This window comes from Hypomesus nipponensis, chromosome 27, assembly GCF_054491055.1.
Source record: "Hypomesus nipponensis isolate SF chromosome 27, ASM5449105v1, whole genome shotgun sequence".
NCBI lineage: Eukaryota > Metazoa > Chordata > Actinopteri > Osmeriformes > Osmeridae > Hypomesus > Hypomesus nipponensis.
In genome coordinates this window covers 1060920-1081976 of record NC_140387.1, presented here as the reverse complement: position 1 = coordinate 1081976, position 21057 = coordinate 1060920, and the positions used below count along the sequence as shown (strand labels likewise).

Sequence of the window (21057 nt, the reverse complement as noted above, 5' to 3'; positions counted from 1 at the left end):
AGCGGAGGAGAGGGGGGCAGGGGAGCGGGGCGCGTGGGGATCAATCCAGATGCGCACGAGGGAACAAAAAAGGGGGAGGGCAAAGAGGATAAGGGGGGTCTCGAGGATCAATGATGCGCTACAATGAAGACGTCAATTACTTGCCAAATTTCTGTGATGACATTGGTCGTGAGATGACAAATCTAAAGACCCCCGTTCTCACAATAGAGCAGCTCTCAGTCAGTAAAGGTTGTAAATTCATAATTGTTTGATGTCCTTATAACCTTGTAAATGGATTGATGGGGAAACTACTCAGCCTTTTAACATGAGCAGGTGGCGTTGCCATCAAAGACGCTGGGATAGCCCCGCCGACCTGGCACAGAGATGTTACACAGCATAATGCAATGAGTCAGAAGCAGCGTAGAGTTGATCGTCTTAGTTGCGTCTACATCTATAGCGCTTTGATCCTATAGCGCGCGAGTTGTGCGCTTGTGTGTGTGTGTGTGTGTGTGTGTGTGTGTGTGTGAGTGTGTGTGTGTGGGAGGGGGAGGGGGGAAATGTTTTGACTTTCAGACTGAAAAGAAAGGTTTTCACTTTGTTTCATGATTGGTTTATGAAGACTGTAAAACAGGATCTTTATAACTTTATAACTTCACTATTGGTTAAGAAGTTGTTTAAGGAAGCACGGATTGTTTGTTTAAACCCCGGGTGTTTTGAATCAGGGTTTTCCTAGCATTTGCATCTGAAAGTTGCAAGTCAGAATATTCCCTGTATATTTGTCGCCATCTCTCCGAGCAAGGTAAACTAGACTTTTATGTCAACCGTTCGTTTACTTATTTATGAAAGAATCCTCAACTTTTCTGTTACTAAAGTTAAAACCCATCGGAGCATTTCATCTCAGGTTGTGTAAACCTCGGACTTCACCCGGTGCCTCTACTCTACACTGAGCCAGGCTGATCTCACTTCTCGCGATGAGAGGGAACACAATCCGCAGCAATATTATTCTATCATCATAGCAACAGCAATGGCCGCTTTTCGGAGACTGGCAGCCGTGGCGAACAGATTAAATGTGTGGTCCGCGCCTCGAAACGACCTCCACTGTGCTCAGACGGTAATCGGAGGAAGGACACGAAGATGTCTCGCCGTTGGGATGTGTTTGGCTGCGGGAGGAGCCGTGGCGTTTTATTTTTACAACGACATTAACAACGAGAGCCGCAGGAAAAGGATGGGCTGCTACCGCATCAACGGCCGGGATCTTCTGCCCTCCCTTCCCGCGGTCGCTGCCAAAGAAACGGTACGATGTTCTATGCTTTAATGGGTAGTAGGGTGGTAAACGTGCAGTGACACCCAGTTGGTAGGAAATGCCACGTATAGAAAAGCCTTCCTGAGTTCTTGAAAGTTCACTGAGTGTATGTAAACAGCCGTGTTGACATTGTTTCCTTAGTTACTGCCAAAGCCATTCTCTCACAATGGTGTGAATACATAGAAGTGGTTAAAGTCAGCTGAAATGCAGTGTTGTGTGTTTTATATGGTGTTCTTTAGGTTATTGAAATTATCTCTACATTTGGCAGACTTGTGAGTTTTGTGTGGGCCTACATGAAATGAAAGATTGTGTAATTCCCAACGGTATGACGCGGAAACAAAACGCGCTACTATTTTTGTCTCGAGATGTTAGCAAGTGGATGAGACGACCGCGGGAAGAGCGCTCTCCGCTCGAGCTGGTGCTGAAAATGACAAGGCACGCGCGCGCACATCTCTTTCATGTGGGACAGTTACTGCGCTGCTGCGCATTATCTTCAGAGTCAAAGCTTGGCCACACACGCGCGCGCACACGTCGGAGATGGAGATGGCACCCTTAAGCACAACGCTCACACAAAACTCTGATGTGTTTCGTTATTAGAAGATAAGAGTAAACGACCCATCAAATTATTTGAAATAATCCTTCTTGACTATCTTGGCAGACTGTCAAAAATGTCGTTCCCACGAGCACAGAGATATTTTCAGAATTCCCATATTTAGGCATGTTTGGGGACTTCGGGTAGCCAAACGGATATAAAACTAGCAAACTCGCAAGCAACTCTAAAAGTCTAGGCCTCGTGAACTCCCTCTCTTGAGTGTCAGCGCGCCCAAAATATTCAGGAAAGCTTTATGAATGAATTTGCTCTGTATGCAAATTAATTGAGTGCAGGAAAACCGTTACGCTGAAGTGGCACGCTGGGTGTGTAGTCTAAATTTAGCCTCATATAATTACAGCCGAGATGAATGTGCTATTTTGCGCAGTGGAATCTGAGCATTATGCTAATGAGCTCGCTGCTGCTTCCGCCTTCTGTGTCCTGAGTGCTCGTGCCAGAGGTGCTGCTATTTATAGACGGAAACTCTGGAAACCTAAAAAGAGTTTGTGTTGTGCGTTAAGAAAGGACTTTTAGCACATCTTCAGTGACAGAAACTTGTTAGATGTTTTAAAACTTTAATATCACCAGTAATGTTTGAGTTGAAGGAGAGAAGAGTTTGTGTTTTTAGACGATGTTGTGATGAATGTATCAAGTTTATGCTGGTGTTTGTGTGCGGGTGTGTGTGTACCTGTATGCATGTGTGTGTGTGTGCTCCAAGGCGAGGTATGACTTTGAAGAAGGAGAGGTACACATGTCCTCCCATGAGCATCGCTTTCGGTTGTTCAGCTCAGTGGAGTACGAAGGCCAACTCTACATGACCCCCCAGAACTTCATCGAGTCTGTCACCATGAGCGAGCCACGCAGTACGTACACCAGTTACCCGCCTCACAGTGGGGAATGTAGGAAACTGGGCGTCCATCTTGGATCGCTGAAGTTTTATGGCAGTTCTTTTAACCCCCTGCCAGTTGTAAATGCACACCACTCTTTTCTATTCTTTTCCTTTCTCTCTTTTTATTTTTTCCCTTTCTCACTTTTTCTTCTTCTCATCTCTCCTAAGCTCACCACAGATCACTCTCAGACATAGGGGTGTACTGACATTGTTTAGTCTGAGAGTAGATGTTAGTCAGACCGACACACACACACACACAGACCGACACACGCACACACACACAGACCGACACACACACACACACAGGCTAGATAGACCATTTTATGGTGTGTGTGTGTGTGCTAACATAAGCGTTTGGGCTTGTGTGTGTGTGCGTTAGTCACTGATACCTGATATATCTAAACTACACACCCTTTCAGCACGCAGCCTCACTAATGACCCTTTTGAAGTTGAATTAGATGAGCCCATGGTATAAAATACAACAACGGCTTTTACTGGAACATTCCATGGACACACACACAGTAGACCTAGCCTCCATGACAGTGTATATACAGTATGTGTGTATAATGTCTGTGAAGGAGCATTAAGGCCTGCTCCTACTGATGCTATCTACCCAAGCCCACCCACCCTCTCCTCCCTCCTCCTCTCTCCTCTCCTCTCTCCTTCTCTCCTCCTCTCCTCTCTCCTCCTCTCCTCTCATAACTTGCTAAAGCATTTTGTTGTTTCAAACAAATATTGGAATTTAATTAAATGTAAGTCTTATTTTGGATTTTCCTGTCCGTGCTTTCAGACAAAAAACCCTGGAGATCTCTAACTAAACAGGTCTGTACCTCTCTCTACAAACCAATCATAAATATCATTATTTAACATTTATTAAGTTCCTATTAGAAAAACAAACTAAGTCTGTCATGCTAGTAACAAGCTGAGACTTTTGAAATAAAATAGTAGAGTAGTCACACTGGAAGGTGAGTGGTGACTCATCTAGATGTGTGTGTGTGTGTATGTGTGTTTGTGTCAGGAGCTGGAGAAGATCCTGTTAGACACGCCCCCTGTATGGAAGGGAACATCCAAGCTGTTCCGGAACCTGAGAGAACGAGGTAGGAGAACCTTGTTCTGTCACAACAGAACACAGCCCACACACACACACACCACACACACATACACACCAGACACACATGCATATACTAACCACACAGACACACAGACACAGACACACAAACACAGACACACGAACACAGACACACAAACACAAACACAGGCACACACTTCAGCCTGACAAAAGCACCTTGTGCAAAAGCTCAACTCACACAGTCAAGCACGCATGTCTTCATTCTATCACATGCAGTAACACGCACACACATTAGACACACACATACATGCAGGTACATACACACACTCACCACGTAAACACGCAGACACACACACTGATTAGCATGCTATCTGGGAGTGTGAGCAGTGTGATAGTGACAAAGTCATGAAAGGTGACTTGCTGTGGTGACGGAAGGCTCCGGCACAGTGACAGTCAGGTGTGACAGGAAGGGAACATCTACATGTCTGACCAGTCTCACACACTCCGAGAGCCATCGCATAGCCACAGACTCACCCAGAGCGTGTGTGTGTAAATGTGGGTGTGTGTGTGTAAATGTAGGTGTGTGTGTGTGTCAGCGTGGTCTCCTAAGCCTGTACCCTCCTGTGGTCACCTTACGGTCAGCCTGCTACCCAGGTCTAAAAATAGACCACCTCTCTTTCCTTCTCTCTCCTCCCTTTCTATCCGTTCCATCTTTCTCCTCTCTCTTCCCTTCTTCTGTCGTCTGTCCCCCCTCCCCCCTCTCCTCTATCTCTCTACGAAGTGAATCAAACTTACGCAAAAATAGATGAAGTAGGCCTCACACGAGTTTTTGCATGTGTGTGTGTGTGTGAGTATTTGTGTGAGTGCGTGTCAGTGTGTGCGTGTGAGTGTGTAAACGTGTGTGTGAGTGTATGTGCCGTGTCATTAAAGTGTTTCTAGAACAGTTTGCACCAGTGGAGGCACACGATGGCCAAGTCCCCATGGTGGTAATTATCCTCTCTCTCTCTGTTCCTTCTGAGGACGATAAAAATAACCTCCTTCTCTACCCTCTCCTCTCTCTCCCTCCCCCTTCTCTCTCCCTCCCTCTCCTCTCTTCTCTCTCCCTCCCCCTTCTCTCTCCCTCCCTCTCCTCTCTTCTCTCTCCCTCCCCCCTTCTCTCTCCCTCCCTCTCCTCTCTTCTCTCTCCCTCCCTCTCCTCTCTTCTCTCTCCCTCCCCCCTTCTCTCTCCCTCCCTCTCCTCTCTTCTCTCTCCCTCCCTCTCCTCTCTTCTCTCTCCCTCCCTCTCCTCTCTTCTCTCTCCCTCCCCCTTCTCTCTCCCCTCCCCTCTCCTCTCTTCTCTCTCCCTCCCTCTCCTCTCTTCTCTCTCCCTCCCTCTCCTCTCTTCTCTCTCCCTCCCTCTCCTCTCTTCTCTCTCCCTCCCTCTCCTCTCTTCTCTCTCCCTCCCTCTCCTCTCTTCTCTCTCCCTCCCTCTCCTCTCTTCTCTCTCCCTCCCCCTTCTCTCTCCCTCCCTCTCCTCTCTTCTCTCTCCCTCCCCCCTTCTCTCTTTCTCTCCTCTCGTACTCCCTCTCTGTCTCTCTCCTTCTCATCTCCATCTCCCTCCTCTCTCTCCATCTCATTTGCATGATCTTGATAGCTTGATAGCATCTTGATGCTGATGTGGAGTCCTGTAGGATGGAGGGCTGGAGATGAGGAGAGGTGCAGGGATAGAGGGATGAAGAAAAATACAGAATTGGGAGAGATAGAGAAGAAGGGAGGGTCCGTAGCCAGCTGAGTTCTGTAGTGTCTCTTGGTCTCTTCTTTGACACACAAACGCTGCTCCTACAAGGTACTGAGGTGGAAATGTTTTCTTAGCCTCAGGCATGCCGCCAGAGAGAAGTAGCGGGAGGGGGGGGCTGGGGGACTGGGGGACTGGGGGGCTGGGGGACTGGGGGTCTGGGGGACTGGGGGGGGGGAATGAGATTCCTGAACACACAGAGACAGCTAGTGTTAATTAAGCAGAAAACAAAAGTGTGTGTGTGTGGGATGTCAAGACACGCCATCTGCTGACGACCACCGGCAGGCTTTATTCTGGGATGGCGTCCGGTTACGGTTGCCCTCGGAAACCGCGTTGAGCGCCAGACAAAAGAATTTGAGGGTTTTGCCCGAGCACATTTATCTTGGTTGTCATGTCGTCAGAGGTCTGTGTGTGTGTGTGTGTGTGAGTGTGTAAGAGAGTCTTGTTCTGTCCTGGTATCAAATCAAATCGTATTTGTATAGCCCTTTTTACAAGCAATGTCACAGAGGGTATCACTGCTCTTAACACAAAGAAGGTTTCAACGTTTACTGTAATCAATGAAGGTGTGTGTGAGACTGTGTGACAGAGTGTGTGTGTGTCTGTGTGTATTTGTGTGTGTGTTAGTGTGTGAGAGAGAGACACACACCTTCACACATACGCACTCACAAAGGAAAATCAGTCCCTGAACCTTCAGTAGTTACCGACCTTATCTCCTCTCCCAGGCATGGAGGGAGGGAGAAGGAGGAAGAAGAAAAGACCACGCAGAGAAAGAGGGAAGAGAGAAAGGGAGGAGAGGTAGAGGAGAGGGAGACACAAGTGAACCAATACATTTATATGATAACACACACAGACAAACACACACACACACACTGTGCCTTGCTCTACAGACCACAGCTCAGATTTTATCAGCTTGAAAGGAAGGATTAGGGGGGAGGAAGATGGGAGGAGGGGGGATGAGAGGAGAGGCAGAGGAAGAAAGAAAGAGAAGACTTTGTGTTCTCATCTATCACCAGAGTGTTTGAACATCAATAAACATTTTAACCAGGCTTTCATATCAGACACCGGTGGTGCTTTGGGCTGGAGGACCCAGCCTGTTGCTCTTTGGCGTGGGTGGGTGTGTGTAACAGCAGTGTTGGTGACCCTGTCCTCTCTCTATCCTCTCCAGGTATCATAGCCTACACAGAGTACCTGTTCCTGCTCTGCATCCTGACCAGTGAGTACACCTGCCCTGCCTCACCTGGAGGTCAGCTGCCTCACCTGGAGGTCTGCTGCCTCACCTGGAGGTCAGCTGCCTCACCTGGAGGTCAGCTGCCTCACATGGAGGTCACCTGCCTCGTCACAACGATCTGCTGTTGCAGGCCTGGGGACGAGGCTCCACATCTGGAATACATCTCTCACTTCACTCACCCTCTGTCTCTCCTCTCTCTATCTCCCCCTCTCTTCCTCTCTCTTTCTCTCCCTCCCTCTCTCTCCCTCCCTCTCTCTCCCTCCTTCTCTCCCTCTCTCAGAGCCCCATGCCGGCTTCAAGATTGCCTTCAACATGTTTGATGCTGACGGCAACCAGATGGTGGATAAGAGAGAGTTCCTGGTGGTGAGTGTGTGCTGTTGCATTCTGGGGAGCGTAGTCACAATGACAAGGCGGCAGATGAAGCCTAGGCATGTTGACCCTGGGTAATGTAGTCTTGCTGTCTTCAGCTGCAGGAGATCTTCCGCAAGAAAAACGAGAAGAGAGGGAGAAAAGGAGACTTAGAGAAGTCAGCACAGCTGGTAAGATCAAAGAGTGTATTACTTATCCATGTGGATGTACAGTACCAGTCAAAAGTTTGGACACATTTTCCCATTCAATTCAACTTTTGACTGGTACTGTATGTGTAATGCGTCATATATTCTGTATATCATTGATATTATATCAGTCATGTAACATCTAATGTTAAACATCCATATACCGCAGGTTTGAAGGTTGCATAGAGAGGTTCAGTGTGTAACGTGTTCTGATAGTGTCCTGACATAGTGATGTGTGTTTGTTTGAATGATGCGCCAACCAGCCAACCAGGAGTCCTCCTCAGTCCTGCTGTGACCGGCTCCATCTCTGATTGGCTGGTCTGGGTGGCCTAACCTAAGCACTGGGATCTGATTGGAAGCTTATGCAGGGCAGCCAGAAAGGACCAATCAGAAGACAGATGATCTACCCAGGGGAGGGGGGAGGTAAAGGGGGAAGAATGGGAGGGAGAGAGAGAGAGAGAAAGAGAGAGAGAGAGAGAAGAGAGAGAGAAGAGAGAGAGGAGAGAGAGAGAGAGAGAGAGAGCGAGAGAGAGAGAGAGAGAGGGATGGTGTTTAGGTTAGACTGTTCTGGTGTAGCATTAAGAACAGAGGGACTCAGCACTCTTAGCTTATTACACAGTATATATATTACACAGTATATATACATGGATATGTATATATTGTTTGTACAGCACTTACAGCACCAGATGTGTTAGTTGTGTTAGCGTGTGACTGCCTCTCTCCTCGCATGTACTAACAGCTCTCTCCTCTTCCTCCTCCTCTTCCTCTTCCTCTTCCTCCTCCCTTCTGTTTGCATGTTGTGCATCCTCTTCTGTCTTCTCCTTTCCTCCTCTCCTCCCATTCCTCCCCTCCCTCTGTCTCTATAAGAGTATGCAGCTGTATGGATATCAGTTTGCTCCGATCAACAGCGTATGTATCCAAACCAACCCCCGTCCTCTGACCTCTGTTGTCCTGACAACCAGAGAGATTGTACAGTAGATGGATGGCGAGAGAGGGGCGGATGCATAAATGGGTGGATGGACAGATGGATGGCCGGACAGTTGTATGGGTGGATGGAAAGTGATAGAGAATGAAAAGGAGAAAGATTATCTTCAGGCCTGTGACCTCTATCATCTGTACGACCTCTGTCTCTGTCCATCTGTCAGACTGCCTGTGTGATTGATTGGGGGATGATGGCGGAGGAGGGCAGGAGAGGAGGGGTGGAGGGGTGGAGGAGGGCAGGAGAGGAGGGGTGGAGGAAGGGTAATAGATTTAGAGGGGTCAAAGAGATGGACTCCAACAATAGAGCATGATCTAATTTAAAATGACTTGAGACACTCCTGCTCTAAATACAATCAGCCATGATGCTGTTGAGGAGGAAAGGAGGAGGAGGAGGAGGAGGAAAGGAAGAGGAGGAGGAGGAGGAGAGGAGGAGGAGGCAGAAATCTCTGTACAGAACATCAGAAGCGTCCACGAACAAATTCCGAGCTAGCTATGGAAAAATACTATGACTGTGCTTAGGAACAGAGAGAGCGAGAGACATAAAGAGACAGAGGCAGACAGGAAGAGAGAGTCACATATAGAGGGGAGGAGAGATAGACAGATAGACAAAGAGAGACAGAGAGAGAGATAGAGAGACAGAGAGAGAGAGAGAGAGAGAGAGAGAGAGAGAGAGAGAGAGAGAGAGAGGGAGAGAGATCAAAGCTGTTAAGTGCTGTCCAGAGCTCCCAGCTGCCTGGTTGTGTTTGGACTACAGCTCTGTGTCTCTCTTCTTTAATACACACTGCTTACCTCTCACACATCCTGCTAGGCAGAGAAGCAGGCCACACACACCACACCCCACACACACACACACCACACACACACCACACACCACACACACACACCACACACACACACACCACACACACACACCCTACACCACACACCACACACCCCACACACACCACACACACACACCACACACACACCCCACACACACCACACACGGACACAACACACCACACACACCCCACACACCACTCTCCCTCCCTCACGCACACACATCCTCACATGCACATCCTCCACTCTCTCCTTTACAGGTAGACACGCTTCAACACATGATCTCCCTCTCACACACACACACACACACACAGCCATGCTGTCCATATGATGAACGAGCAGGTTGACCCTTGTGTAGGGAGGAAGTCAGGGTGAGTTAACCTCGTGTCCCTCTGGGGCCAGAGACACGAGCAGGGAGACAAGCACGCCAGCTCACTTTCCATCACACCAAATATTTGACCCTGGGCTCAGTCAGAACGGCACTCTGTATCCCTCTCTCCCTCCCTGGCCCCCCTCCCTGGCCCCCTCCCTGGCCCCCTCCCTCCCCACACCCCCTGCCCCCCCTGCCCCCCCTGCCCCCCCTGGATGGGCTGATGAGTGTGCTGTGTGGTGGTCTCCACAGGTGCTAAAGAGGGACAGTCAAGAGCTTGTTACCAGGAGCTACTGGGACGTTCTGAGGCGCGGCGCAAGTCACGCGCTGTTCTCTGACCTGGCAGAGGTATACCTGTCCTCCATCCATCCCTCCATCCATCCCTCCATCCATCCCTCTGTTCTCTGACCTGGCAGACGTATACCACACACTGTGTACAGAGTGTAACCAGTATGAAGTCATTCAGAATCCATAGATAACCATTATAAATCCATATATACTCCGTAGATAACCAGTATGAACTCATTCATACTCCATAAAAAAACAGTATTAATTCATTCAAACTCCATAGATAACCAGTATTAATTCATTCAAACTCCATAGATAACCAGTATTAATCCATTCATACTCTATAGATAACCAGTATTAATCCATTCATACTCTATAGATAACCAGTATTGATCCATTCATACTCCATAGATAACCAGTATTAATCCATTCATACTCCATAGATAACCAGTATTAATCCATTCATACTCTATAGATAACCAGTATTGATCCATTCATACTCCATAGATAACCAGTATTATTAATCCATTCATAACCCTGATCCACGTGGTCAAGTAATGGTTAGTGATGTTGTTGTGTCTAGGTGTTAAATGTGGTAGGGTTAGTCAGTGTTAAAGAGAACTCCTGCGTTGAAAAACAGGGTCTCTCCCTGCCTTAATCAGCTTCTTGTGTGTGCGTGTGAGTGTGTGTGTTGTTGACTCTGTACCACGGCTTTGATGTCAATGGTGATTCATCCGTGATTTAGTGTATTGGTGTGATGTGTTCTGTGATGTCTCTATCTGACCAGGTAACCATGTATGTAGAAGGAAGGTTAAACACGAACACCACCCATACATCACATGTGTAAGGGTTAGGGCTGCAGCACACATGTGGATAGAGGAGGTGTGTTTCCTCTGTGACACGGATGAGTCACTGGGTTTGTCTGCAGCAGGGGGAGTGACTGCCTGGCTGTCTGACTGCCTGCAAACCTGCCACAACCAGTCAGCTAGGTTAGTCAGTAGAGGAGGGAGGGGGAGAGAGAGGGAGAGAGAGAGAGAGAGCGGGAGAGAGAGAGAGGGGGAGGGAGGGAGAGAGAGAGGGGAAGACACCTTTCAGATTGACAGGAATAATAACTGTTATTCACCTCAACTCAGAGATCAAAGGCTACAAGTTAGTCTCGTACACACACACATAGTCACACACACTGTATGGCTGTAATAACAATTATGTCGTCATGATGATGATCTCACACACACATACACGAGTGCTTCCAGGAACTCTTGTGTTATTACATCATCCTCACAGAAGGAAGGGATGGAGAGAGAGAGAGAGAGAGAGAGAGGCAGAGAGAGAGGAGGGGGGAGGGTAGAGAGAGAGAGGAGGGGCGAGGGTAGAGAGAGAGAGAGGGCCGAGGGCCGAGGGTAGAGAGAGAGAGAGAGGGCCGAGGGCCGAGGGTAGAGAGAGATAAGGGCAGAGCTAACTTCCATCCTTCCCTTCATGACTGTCTCTCCAAGGATGATCCATCTTTCCTTTTCACACGGTCTCGATTCCAAAACCGAAACAAACGTCAAAACCTCCACTGTGTCTAGAGGCAGGGTGGAACTGTGTCCTACATGTTGTTTTCTCTCTGTTGTGGCCGGGGGCTCACCTGGGCTCACCTGGGCTCACCTGGGCTCACCTGGGCTCACCTGGGCTCCTTCCGGCTCCTCTGGGACACCAGGACTTTAGACTGGAGGTAGAACACAGCATCCTGCAGGTCATGATGATGACGATGGAGATGATGATGGGGATGATGGCACCATGCTCCTAGCTTCCCTTGGAGAAGGACTGTAGAGTTTGCCAGTGACTTGAGCATGGCTCGGGATTGGATGCTGTGGCGAAGGGCCAAGGCCATTGGTTCTTTGACCAGTCAATCATCCTCTCCTCCTATCCGGGTCTAGCAGGTCTGGAAGCGCTGTGTGAGAAGCCTGGAAAATACACCTTTTACTGAGCTTAGCCTGGTCTAGGGAGTCAGGTGGCTGAGCGGTTAGGGAATCTGGCAGGTAATCAAAAGGTTGCTGGATCAATTCCCGCCAAATGACATTGTGTTTTTGGGCAAGGCACTTCACCCTACTTGCCTCAGGGGAATGTCCCCTGTAATTACTGTAAGTCGCTCTAAATGTAAATGTTTAACGCAGCACACACATGCGTTTTGCCTTTTGGAGATGAAAGGGGATGTTTAGTGTAGGATTACCAAAATAAAGACATTCCTGCGTACACACACACAAATCCCCCCAATTGGTCCCAGATAACCAGGATCATTTACAGGGCTAGAACAGAGGGGGGGGGGGCTGCAGTGCAGTATTTTGTATACAGAGCGAATGAGTGAGAAAGGGAGAGAGGGAACCGTTCTAATCCAGAGATACCTGAGATTCTCCCTTCAGGAAAAGGTGTCATCTGTTCACATTCTGTGTTGCATTTCTGTCAGTTCTCGTGGTTTGTGTTGTCGCTGTGGTGTCTTGTCTTGTTGTGTGTCCTGTTTGATGTTCCGCCGGCACAGAAATGCATGGGATGTAGTGTCAAAAACCAGCCTGTCTGTCTACGCCGGACACTGTCCTCTCTCTCTCTCTCTCTCTCTCTCTCTCTCTCTCTCTCTCCCCCTCCCTCCCTCCTCTCTCTCCCCCTCCCTCCCTCCTCTCTCTCCCCCCACCAGCAGAGTGTAAAGGCATGTGTGTCTGTGTCCACAGCTGTCTGTGTGCTACCCCCCTCCCCTCCCCCCCCCCCCCCCCCCCTCCTGCTCCTCCTGGTCTGCATGGTCAGGCTCTGATCTGCACCCCCCCCCCAGCTGGCTCAAGGTTAGGGTTAACGTGGCTGCCAGCGGGGTCCCCTCCAGCGTGGGGGGGGTCCCCTCCAGCGTGGGGGGGGTCCTCCAGCCGGGGTCCCCTCCAGCGGAGGTCCCCTCTACAGATGGTGTTGTGGGAGCAGGCCGAACTGGAGCCTGACAGGAAAATGGCTGTTGGGATGGTGGAAGCTGATTGGTTGACTTGACTGTCTGTTATGACCTTTGGCCTCTGTATGCACTGCACGTGTGCAGAATGCTCACTGTCTGGCTGACTGGTACACTGGCTGCCATCTTGGATCGATAATCGCGAACCACTCCCCGCCCACTCTTTGACCAATCAGAAGGCTTGCTTTGGTTTGTAACTGATGGACTCCTCTCTTGTCCCCGCCCCTCTCCTCCACTCTAACCAATGGCAGCGTGCAGAGGAGGGGATGATGATTGACACCACACTATTGGTTCATTTCTTTGGGAAGAAGGGCAAGGCAGAGCTTACCTTCGACGACTTCTACAGGTAATCGCCATGGAAACCGATATTTGAGACAGAAAATCAGACCTGGTCAGGCCTGCTCCACACACACACACACACAACCTTCCACACACACACACACACAACCTTCCACACACACACACACAACCTTCCACACACACACACACACAACCTTCCACACACACACACACACACACACCAGTGCCCTCTGCCCCACCCCAGATTCATGGACAACCTGCAGACGGAAGTGCTGGAGATCGAGTTCCTCACGTTCTCCAAGGGCATGACCACCATCAGTGAGGAGGACTTTGCCAGGATCCTGCTGAGGTACACCAATGTGGAGAACATCAGCAGCTACCTGGAGAACGTACGCCAGGCCATCCCCGACGAGAAGGTAAGGGGGACCTTCAGAACCTGTAGAACCTCTAGAATATGGTATAGTCAGAACCCTGGAACCTCGAGAATATGGTATATTCAGTACCCTAGAACCTCTACAATATGGAACATTCAGAAACCTTATAGAACCTATAGAATATAGTACTTTCAACACCCTATAGAATCTATAGAAGATAGAGTATATTCAGAAACTTACATTTATACGTAAGAGTAATTCTTAATTTGGGGTCATAGTTACATAGGAAGCTGGTCAAATGATGACTACAAACTAAAGGCCTGATGGCAACAGAAATCAATCAGGTGCCATATGGATGATCCACCCTCACCCCCTCTCCTCCCCCTCCTCCCTCAAAGCGCCCTAACCCCCAGTGTTGCCCCAGTCTTCTCTTACCCCCCTCCCCCCTCTTCCTTCCCCTTCTCCTCACCTGAACGCTCCACTGAGCAACTAGCAGAGGCTGGATCTAATGTCCCCCAGACCTCTCTTTCTCTCAGACACACACACACACCACACACACACACACACCCCACACACACACACACCACACACACATGGTTGAGCGCACTACCGCCCCATCACTATGGAACCTGTCACTCAAGCCTGTATCAGCCTGACACCTTGTAGTCAAGAAGAAGTGGATTCTCACACCCCATCACACACACACACACACACTTCACAGCATCAGTGACCCTGTGGTTTTGAAACACGCTGACTGATTGACAAGCTTGCCCCTCACGGACATGTGTTATTTTGCTGTGAAAGTCACACACACACACACACACTCTCACACACACACACACACACACACTCTCTCACACACACACACACACACGCTCACATACAGAGATATCAGCTCATACACTACTGAAGAGATAGTTAGCCATGCTAACTTGATTGCTAGCTAGTTGGTCAGTGTTTATCAGGTCCGTAGGTCCAGATAATGTTCATAGATGTATATCTGCATGCTGAACTGGACATTAAGTTTTACTCTGGAGAAAGTTCAATTAGCTAGCGAACATGCCAAAGACTCTCTATCCTCCAAAGTTCTGCAATCGATCATTATGACATTTTGCAACTAGTAGCAAATCGATATGTGTGTTGTTAGTAGTGTGTGACTGCTTGCGCTGTGTGTCAATGTGTCTCTCTGGTCACACCTGGAAAAACAACCCAATAATCTATTCTGGCCACTCTGCACTTTACCTCCAAACTCTCCAGGTCTACAAATAAGCACTTGTGCCTTTGTCTTCACCCCTCAGATGTTCTCTTCATCCTCCCTTCAGATGTGCTCTTCATCCTCCCCTCAGATGTGCTCTTCATCCTTCAGATGTGCTCTTCATCCTCCCTTCAGATGTGCTCTTCATCCTCCCCTCAGATGTGCTCTTCACCCCTCAGATGTGCTCTTCATCCTCCCGTCAGATGTGCTCTTCATCCTCCCCTCAGATGTGCTCTTCATCCTTCAGATGTGCTCTTCATCCTCCCTTCAGATGTGCTCTTCATCCTCCCTTCAGATGTGCTCTTCATCCTTCAGATGTGCTCTTCATCCTCCCTTCAGATGTGCTCTTCATCCTCCCTTCAGATGTGCTCTTCATCCTTCAGATGTGCTCTTCATCCTCCCTTCAGATGTGCTCTTCATCCTCCCTTCAGATGTGCTCTTCATCCTCCCTTCAGATGTGCTCTTCATCCTCCCTTCAGATGTGCTCTTCATCCTCCCTTCAGATGTGCTCTTCATCCTTCAGATGTGCTCTTCATCCTCCCTTCAGATGTGCTCTTCATCCTCCCCTCAGATGTGCTCTTCATCCTTCAGATGTGCTCTTCATCCTCCCTTCAGATGTGCTCTTCATCCTCCCTTCAGATGTGCTCTTCATCCTTCAGATGTGCTCTTCATCCTCCCTTCAGATGTGCTCTTCATCCTCCCTTCAGATGTGCTCTTCATCCTCCCTTCAGATGTGCTCTTCATCCTCCCTTCAGATGTGCTCTTCATCCTTCAGATGTGCTCTTCATCCTCCCTTCAGATGTGCTCTTCATCCTTCAGATGTGCTCTTCATCCTTCAGATGTGCTCTTCATCCTCCCTTCAGATGTGCTCTTCATCCTCCCTTCAGATGTGCTCTTCATCCTCCCTTCAGATGTGCTCTTCATCCTCCCTTCAGATGTGCTCTTCATCCTCCCTTCAGATGTGCTCTTCATCCTTCAGATGTGCTCTTCATCCTCCCTTCAGATGTGCTCTTCATCCTCCCCTCAGATGTGCTCTTCATCCTTCAGATGTGCTCTTCATCCTCCCTTCAGATGTGCTCTTCATCCTTCAGATGTGCTCTTTATCCTCCCTTCAGATGTGCTCTTCATCCTTCAGATGTGCTCTTCATCCTCCCTTCAGATGTGCTCTTCATCCTCCCTTCAGATGTGCTCTTCATCCTTCAGATGTGCTCTTCATCCTCCCTTCAGATGTGCTCTTCATCCTCCCCTCAGATGTGCTCTTCATCCTCCCTTCAGATGTGCTCTTCATCCTCCCCTCAGATGTGCTCTTCATCCTTCAGATGTGCTCTTCATCCTCCCTTCAGATGTGCTCTTCATCCTCCCTTCAGATGTGCTCTTCATCCTTCAGATGTGCTCTTCATCCTCCCTTCAGATGTGCTCTTCATCCTCCCTTCAGATGTGCTCTTCATCCTCCCTTCAGATGTGCTCTTCATCCTTCAGATGTGCTCTTCATCCTCCCTTCAGATGTGCTCTTCATCCTCCCTTCAGATGTGCTCTTCATCCTTCAGATGTGCTCTTCATCCTCCCTTCAGATGTGCTCTTCATCCTCCCTTCAGATGTGCTCTTCATCCTTCAGATGTGCTCTTCATCCTCCCCTCAGATGTGCTCTTCATCCTCCCTTCAGATGTGCTCTTCATCCTTCAGATGTGCTCTTCATCCTTCAGATGTGCTCTTCATCCTTCAGATGTGCTCTTCATCCTCCCTTCAGATGTGCTCTTCATCCTTCAGATGTGCTCTTCATCCTCCCTTCAGATGTGCTCTTCATCCTCCCTTCAGATGTGCTCTTCATCCTTCAGATGTGCTCTTCATCCTTCAGATGTGCTCTTCATCCTCCCCTCAGATGTGCTCTTCATCCTCCCTTCAGATGTGCTCTTCATCCTTCAGATGTGCTCTTCATCCTTCAGATGTGCTCTTCATCCTCCCTTCAGATGTGCTCTTCATCCTCCCTTCAGATGTGCTCTTCATCCTCCCTTCAGATGTGCTCTTCATCCTCCCTTCAGATGTGCTCTTCATCCTCCCTTCAGATGTGCTCTTCATCCTTCAGATGTGCTCTTCATCCTCCCCTCAGATGTGCTCTTCATCCTCCCCTCAGATGTGCTCTTCATCCTCCCTTCAGATGTGCTCTTCATCCTTCAGATGTGCTCTTCATCCTTCAGATGTGCTCTTCATCCTCCCTTCAGATGTGCTCTTCATCCTTCAGATGTGCTCTTCATCCTTCAGATGTGCTCTTCATCCTCCCTTCAGATGTGCTCTTCATCCTCCCTTCAGATGTGCTCTTCATCCTCCCTTCAGATGTGCTCTTCATCCTCCCTTCAGATGTGCTCTTCATCCTCCCTTCAAATGTGCTCTTCATCCTCCCTTCAGATGTGCTCTTCATCCTCCCCTCAGATGTGCTCTTCATCCTCCCTTCAGATGTGCTCTTCATCCTCCCCTCAGATGTGCTCTTCATCCTTCAGATGTGCTCTTCATCCTCCCCTCAGATGTGCTCTTCATCCTTCAGATGTGCTCTTCATCCTCCCTTCAGATGTGCTCTTCATCCTCCCTTCAGATGTGCTCTTCATCCTTCAGATGTGCTCTTCATCCTCCCTTCAGATGTGCTCTTCATCCTCCCTTCAGATGTGCTCTTCATCCTCCCTTCAGATGTGCTCTTCATCCTCCCTTCAGATGTGTTCTTCATCCTCCCTTCAGATGTGCTCTTGTGTCTTTCCTTAATATGAGAAGCGGAGCTCAGATGTGCTGTGTGTGCTGTGTGTGTGTGTCTGTGTGTGTGTGTCTGTGTTCTTTCTCCCTGTTCAACCCTGTTTTTCTGGGTCCTCCCTCTCTTTCCTCTCCTCTTTGCTTTCCTTTCTCTCCTCATTTTCCTTCTCCTCCCTCTCTTGTTTTCCCTCTTCTCCTTAATCTCTTCTTCTTATTCACCTCCTCCTCCTGTCCTCCTCCTCCTCTTCTCCTCCTCTTCTCCTCCTCCTCTCCTCCTCTCCTCCTCCTCTTCTCCTCCTCTCCTCCTCCTCTTCTCCTCCTGCTCTTCTCCTCCTCCTCTCCTGCTCCTCTCCTCCTCCTCTTCTCCTCCCTCTCTTCTCCTCCCACAGAGGCAGGAGGTTGGTAGCTATGATGCAACTCCCTCCGTCAGCACTGATGCACGTGTCTGCTTGCTGTTGTTATCATCATCATCATCTCTATGTTCCTCCAGTCTGATGAGACCACTGGGTTTTCATGCACAGTTGTTCTCATACAGCTTAGAATGATTTGCATTAGAGTACATTTGGCTCATGTCTGTTATTGTTACATTGTTTCTTATCATTGTAACCAGACCTGTGTCCCCTACGACCCCAGACAGTCCTGATGGTGATGTCATGTAGATGACCTGCACCTGGGGGCGTGGCTTAATCTGCCAGCTCCGCCCACACTGGCCGTGCATGGTGTCAGGGGTCAGCATGAGCACCCGAGGCAGCTGCAGTTGGAGCCGCGTGGTGATCCGTACTGTGGGCTGATGAGGAACGTGTGTGTCATGCTGTCAACGGGTTCCCTGTGTGATAGAGTCCATCACTAACTTCTGTGTGTGTGTGTGTGTGATTCAGGGGATCACCTTCGATGAGTTCCGCTCCTTCTTTCAGTTCCTCAACAACCTGGAGGACTTTGCGATCGCCATGCAGATGTACAACTTTGCCAGCAGATCCATAGGACAGGGTAGGGCTGTGTGTGTGTGTGTGTGGTGTTGCCTCTTACCGAGTCAATCCATGAACGGAAACTGGAAACATCCATCAGAGCATGTTACTGTGTATGACTAATTATTTACCTGTTTCTCTCAAACTACATCCCTCATTCCCTCCCCCCCCCCCCCCCCACACACACACATACACCCCAACCCCCCTACACACTCACACACACACAGATGAGTTTGCGCGGGCGGTGTACGTGGCCACGGGCCTGAAGCTGACACGACACCTGGTCAACACTATCTTCAAGATCTTTGACGTGGACCACGATGACCAGCTCAGCTACAAAGAGTTCATCGGCATCATGAAGGACAGGCTGCACAGAGGAGCCAGGGTGAGGGGGGAGGAGGGAGAAGGATGATGGGAGGGGGACAGATGGGGGGAGAGTGAAGAAAGAAAATTTAAAAAGTAATGCAATTCTATTCATTGAGTATGCCTGCCACCTAGTGGTGTATGTGGGTACAGCGTGCAGTGTTCTGTTCTGTGTTCGCAGTGTGGATGTCACACCTGCCTGCCTTGCAGCATGGATATCTGTTCTCCTCTTCCTCTCTGGCATCACAGTCCTTGGCTTGCTAGTACAGTAACACACTTCTCACACCTTACTGTCTTTCTCTAACCTGCTACCCCCACCCCTCTCTCTGGCTCTCTGCCTGTCTCTTTCTCTCCCTCCATCCCTTTCCCTTCCCCCATCCCTCCCCCCATTCCTCCCTCCCTTCATCCCTCCCTCCTTCTCTTTGGCTGGCTAACCCCAGGGCTACAAGGCTGTGGAGAGGTTCACTTCCTTCAGGTCGTGTCTGAAGAAGGAGCTGGCTGGCAGATAAGTACCTGACCTCTGACCCCTAACCCCTGACCTCTGGGACCAGCCCCTGTAGGGCTTTCTGAGCTGTAACTGTGTCTATCAAGGAGCCTTCTAATCCCTCAGTCAATACTGCGCACCCTACTTCAGGTTGACCCCGCATCCAGATTCACTCTGTGTTCGAATCCTGTGTTTGATTCACATGCACATTCAGACACCCCAATTTGACTCCCATTTGAATCCCGCCTGGTAGTTAACTTGTGGTGTTGGCTCCTGTGCACCAGGTGAGCGGTTCGCGTGGTAAGTCCTTCCCCACCTGTGTGAGGGCGGAAGGAAGGAAACATGTCCGCCAGCTCTGGAGGAGGTTCACCGAGAAGACCTAGAGAACAGGAGGAGAGAGGAGGAGGAGAAGACCTAGAGAACAGGAGGAGAGAGGAGGAGGAGAAGATCTAGAGAACAGGAGGAGAGAGGAGGAGGAGAAGATCTAGAGAAGAGGAGAGAGGAGGAGAAGACCTAGAGAAGAGGAGAGAGGAGGAGAAGATCTAGAGAAGAGGAGAGAGGAGGAGAAGACCTAGAGAAGAGGAGAGAGGAGGAGAAGATCTAGAGAAGAGGAGAGAGGAGGAGAAGACTAAAAAAAGAGGAGGAGGAGGAGGAGGAGGGGGGGAAGTAGTGGTGGAGAAAAAGAGTAGAAACAAAGAATCGAATAACCCTGAGTGTAATCCTGATTGGAAGAGTCATGACCCAGTCCTAACCAGGGCTCTCCACAGTTAACTAGCATGCACACAATCTGTTATGAATGAAGCACCTGTGAGGTCAGTCTCACAGTCCATCACTTGTCACCCCGAATAAGTCAACCTGGCTCCTCCAAACCTCCTCCTCCTCCCCCCAGGCTGCTCCTCACTGCTACATCACTGTCCCACCAAACTACGACCGAGGGGGGCCGTGCGTACCTGCTCACAAGGCAGCAGTGGGACACTATAAAACAAGACGTCACACAACTATTGTCTCGTTAATAAATAACTTGGAAATGATCAAATACAATAATATACAATCTGTGATTAATGCAAGACTATAGAATGCCATCTTCATCTCATGTCGTCCCAAATATGTATTTTTGTAAAAATGCTTGAGAGTGTTGCACAGTAAAGGCCAACATATAAAAATATCTTAACCATGATCGCTGCAATAGCCATATAACTAAATAAATTGAAGGAATCATTGACCTAGCGAAATGGAAGAAGAGAGTTGACAAATTTATGATTATTTAAAAATATATATTTTATTTAACTTTATTTTTCTTGCCTACAAAACGAAATTCCTGTCTTGACCTTTAATTGTATTTATTTTTTTCTCTACACTATTGCTAAGAACATACTGAAAGTTGGTTGGTGTCGGACTCGAATTACATCAAGTGTGCCTTTTTCACCTATACCCAGCAAATCAACGTCATTTAACTATTTCAATACTGTACACAAAAAGATTGCGATACATGATTTATTGTATGACTGAATTATGGCTACCTCCAGAGACTTTTTTGAAGGATTAAATGTTATTTCATTGAATGCTGTAGCTACATTCCTATCGTAATTTATATTTTAAGATGATTATGTTAATTGAACATTCCATGCAACGTACCTATTTGAACCTTGTTTAGTGTGTCATTATAACGGACAGAAGGCAAATGAAATTGTGTTGATTGCATGAATAAAACATTTATGTTTAAACTTGATAACCTGAGTGGGCGGAATCTTAATTGACGGTGATGGGGGCTG

General features: G+C 48.7%; 1 protein-coding gene across 7 annotated transcripts; it reads left to right on the top strand.

Annotated features, from left to right (window-relative positions):
- The first annotated feature begins 983 nt into the window (after window positions 1–983).
- Window positions 984–21017, top strand: micu3a (mitochondrial calcium uptake 3a). Of its 7 annotated transcripts, XM_084693531.1 has the most exons (15): window positions 984–1273; window positions 2590–2734; window positions 3551–3582; window positions 3779–3857; window positions 6769–6816; window positions 7112–7194; window positions 7299–7370; window positions 8253–8294; window positions 9808–9903; window positions 13060–13154; window positions 13353–13524; window positions 18352–18460; window positions 18666–18823; window positions 19242–19306; window positions 19567–21017. In XM_084693531.1, exons 1-15 carry the CDS (start codon window positions 1004–1006, stop codon window positions 19571–19573), a joined length of 1473 nt encoding a protein of 490 aa, XP_084549657.1. In that variant the 5' UTR covers window positions 984–1003; the 3' UTR covers window positions 19574–21017. The 7 variants fall into 7 exon arrangements, with proteins under 7 accessions (XP_084549657.1, XP_084549656.1, XP_084549658.1 ...); XM_084693530.1 differs by lacking the exon at window positions 19242–19306 and having other exon boundaries at window positions 19570–21017; XM_084693532.1 differs by having other exon boundaries at window positions 19242–21017.
- The last annotated feature ends 40 nt before the right edge of the window (window positions 21018–21057 follow it).

Excerpts from the sequence above, each read along its gene's own strand:
- micu3a (XM_084693530.1), top strand. The coding sequence starts at position 1,004 with ATGGCCGCTTTTCGGAGACTGGCAGCCGTGGCGAACAGATTAAATGTG. Across the intron at positions 13,155-13,352 it reads ACCTTCGACGACTTCTACAG|ATTCATGGACAACCTGCAGA; the intron begins GTAATCGCCATG and ends GCCCCACCCCAG. Across the intron at positions 18,824-19,569 it reads GGCTGCACAGAGGAGCCAGG|GTGAGCGGTTCGCGTGGTAA; the intron begins GTGAGGGGGGAG and ends CCTGTGCACCAG.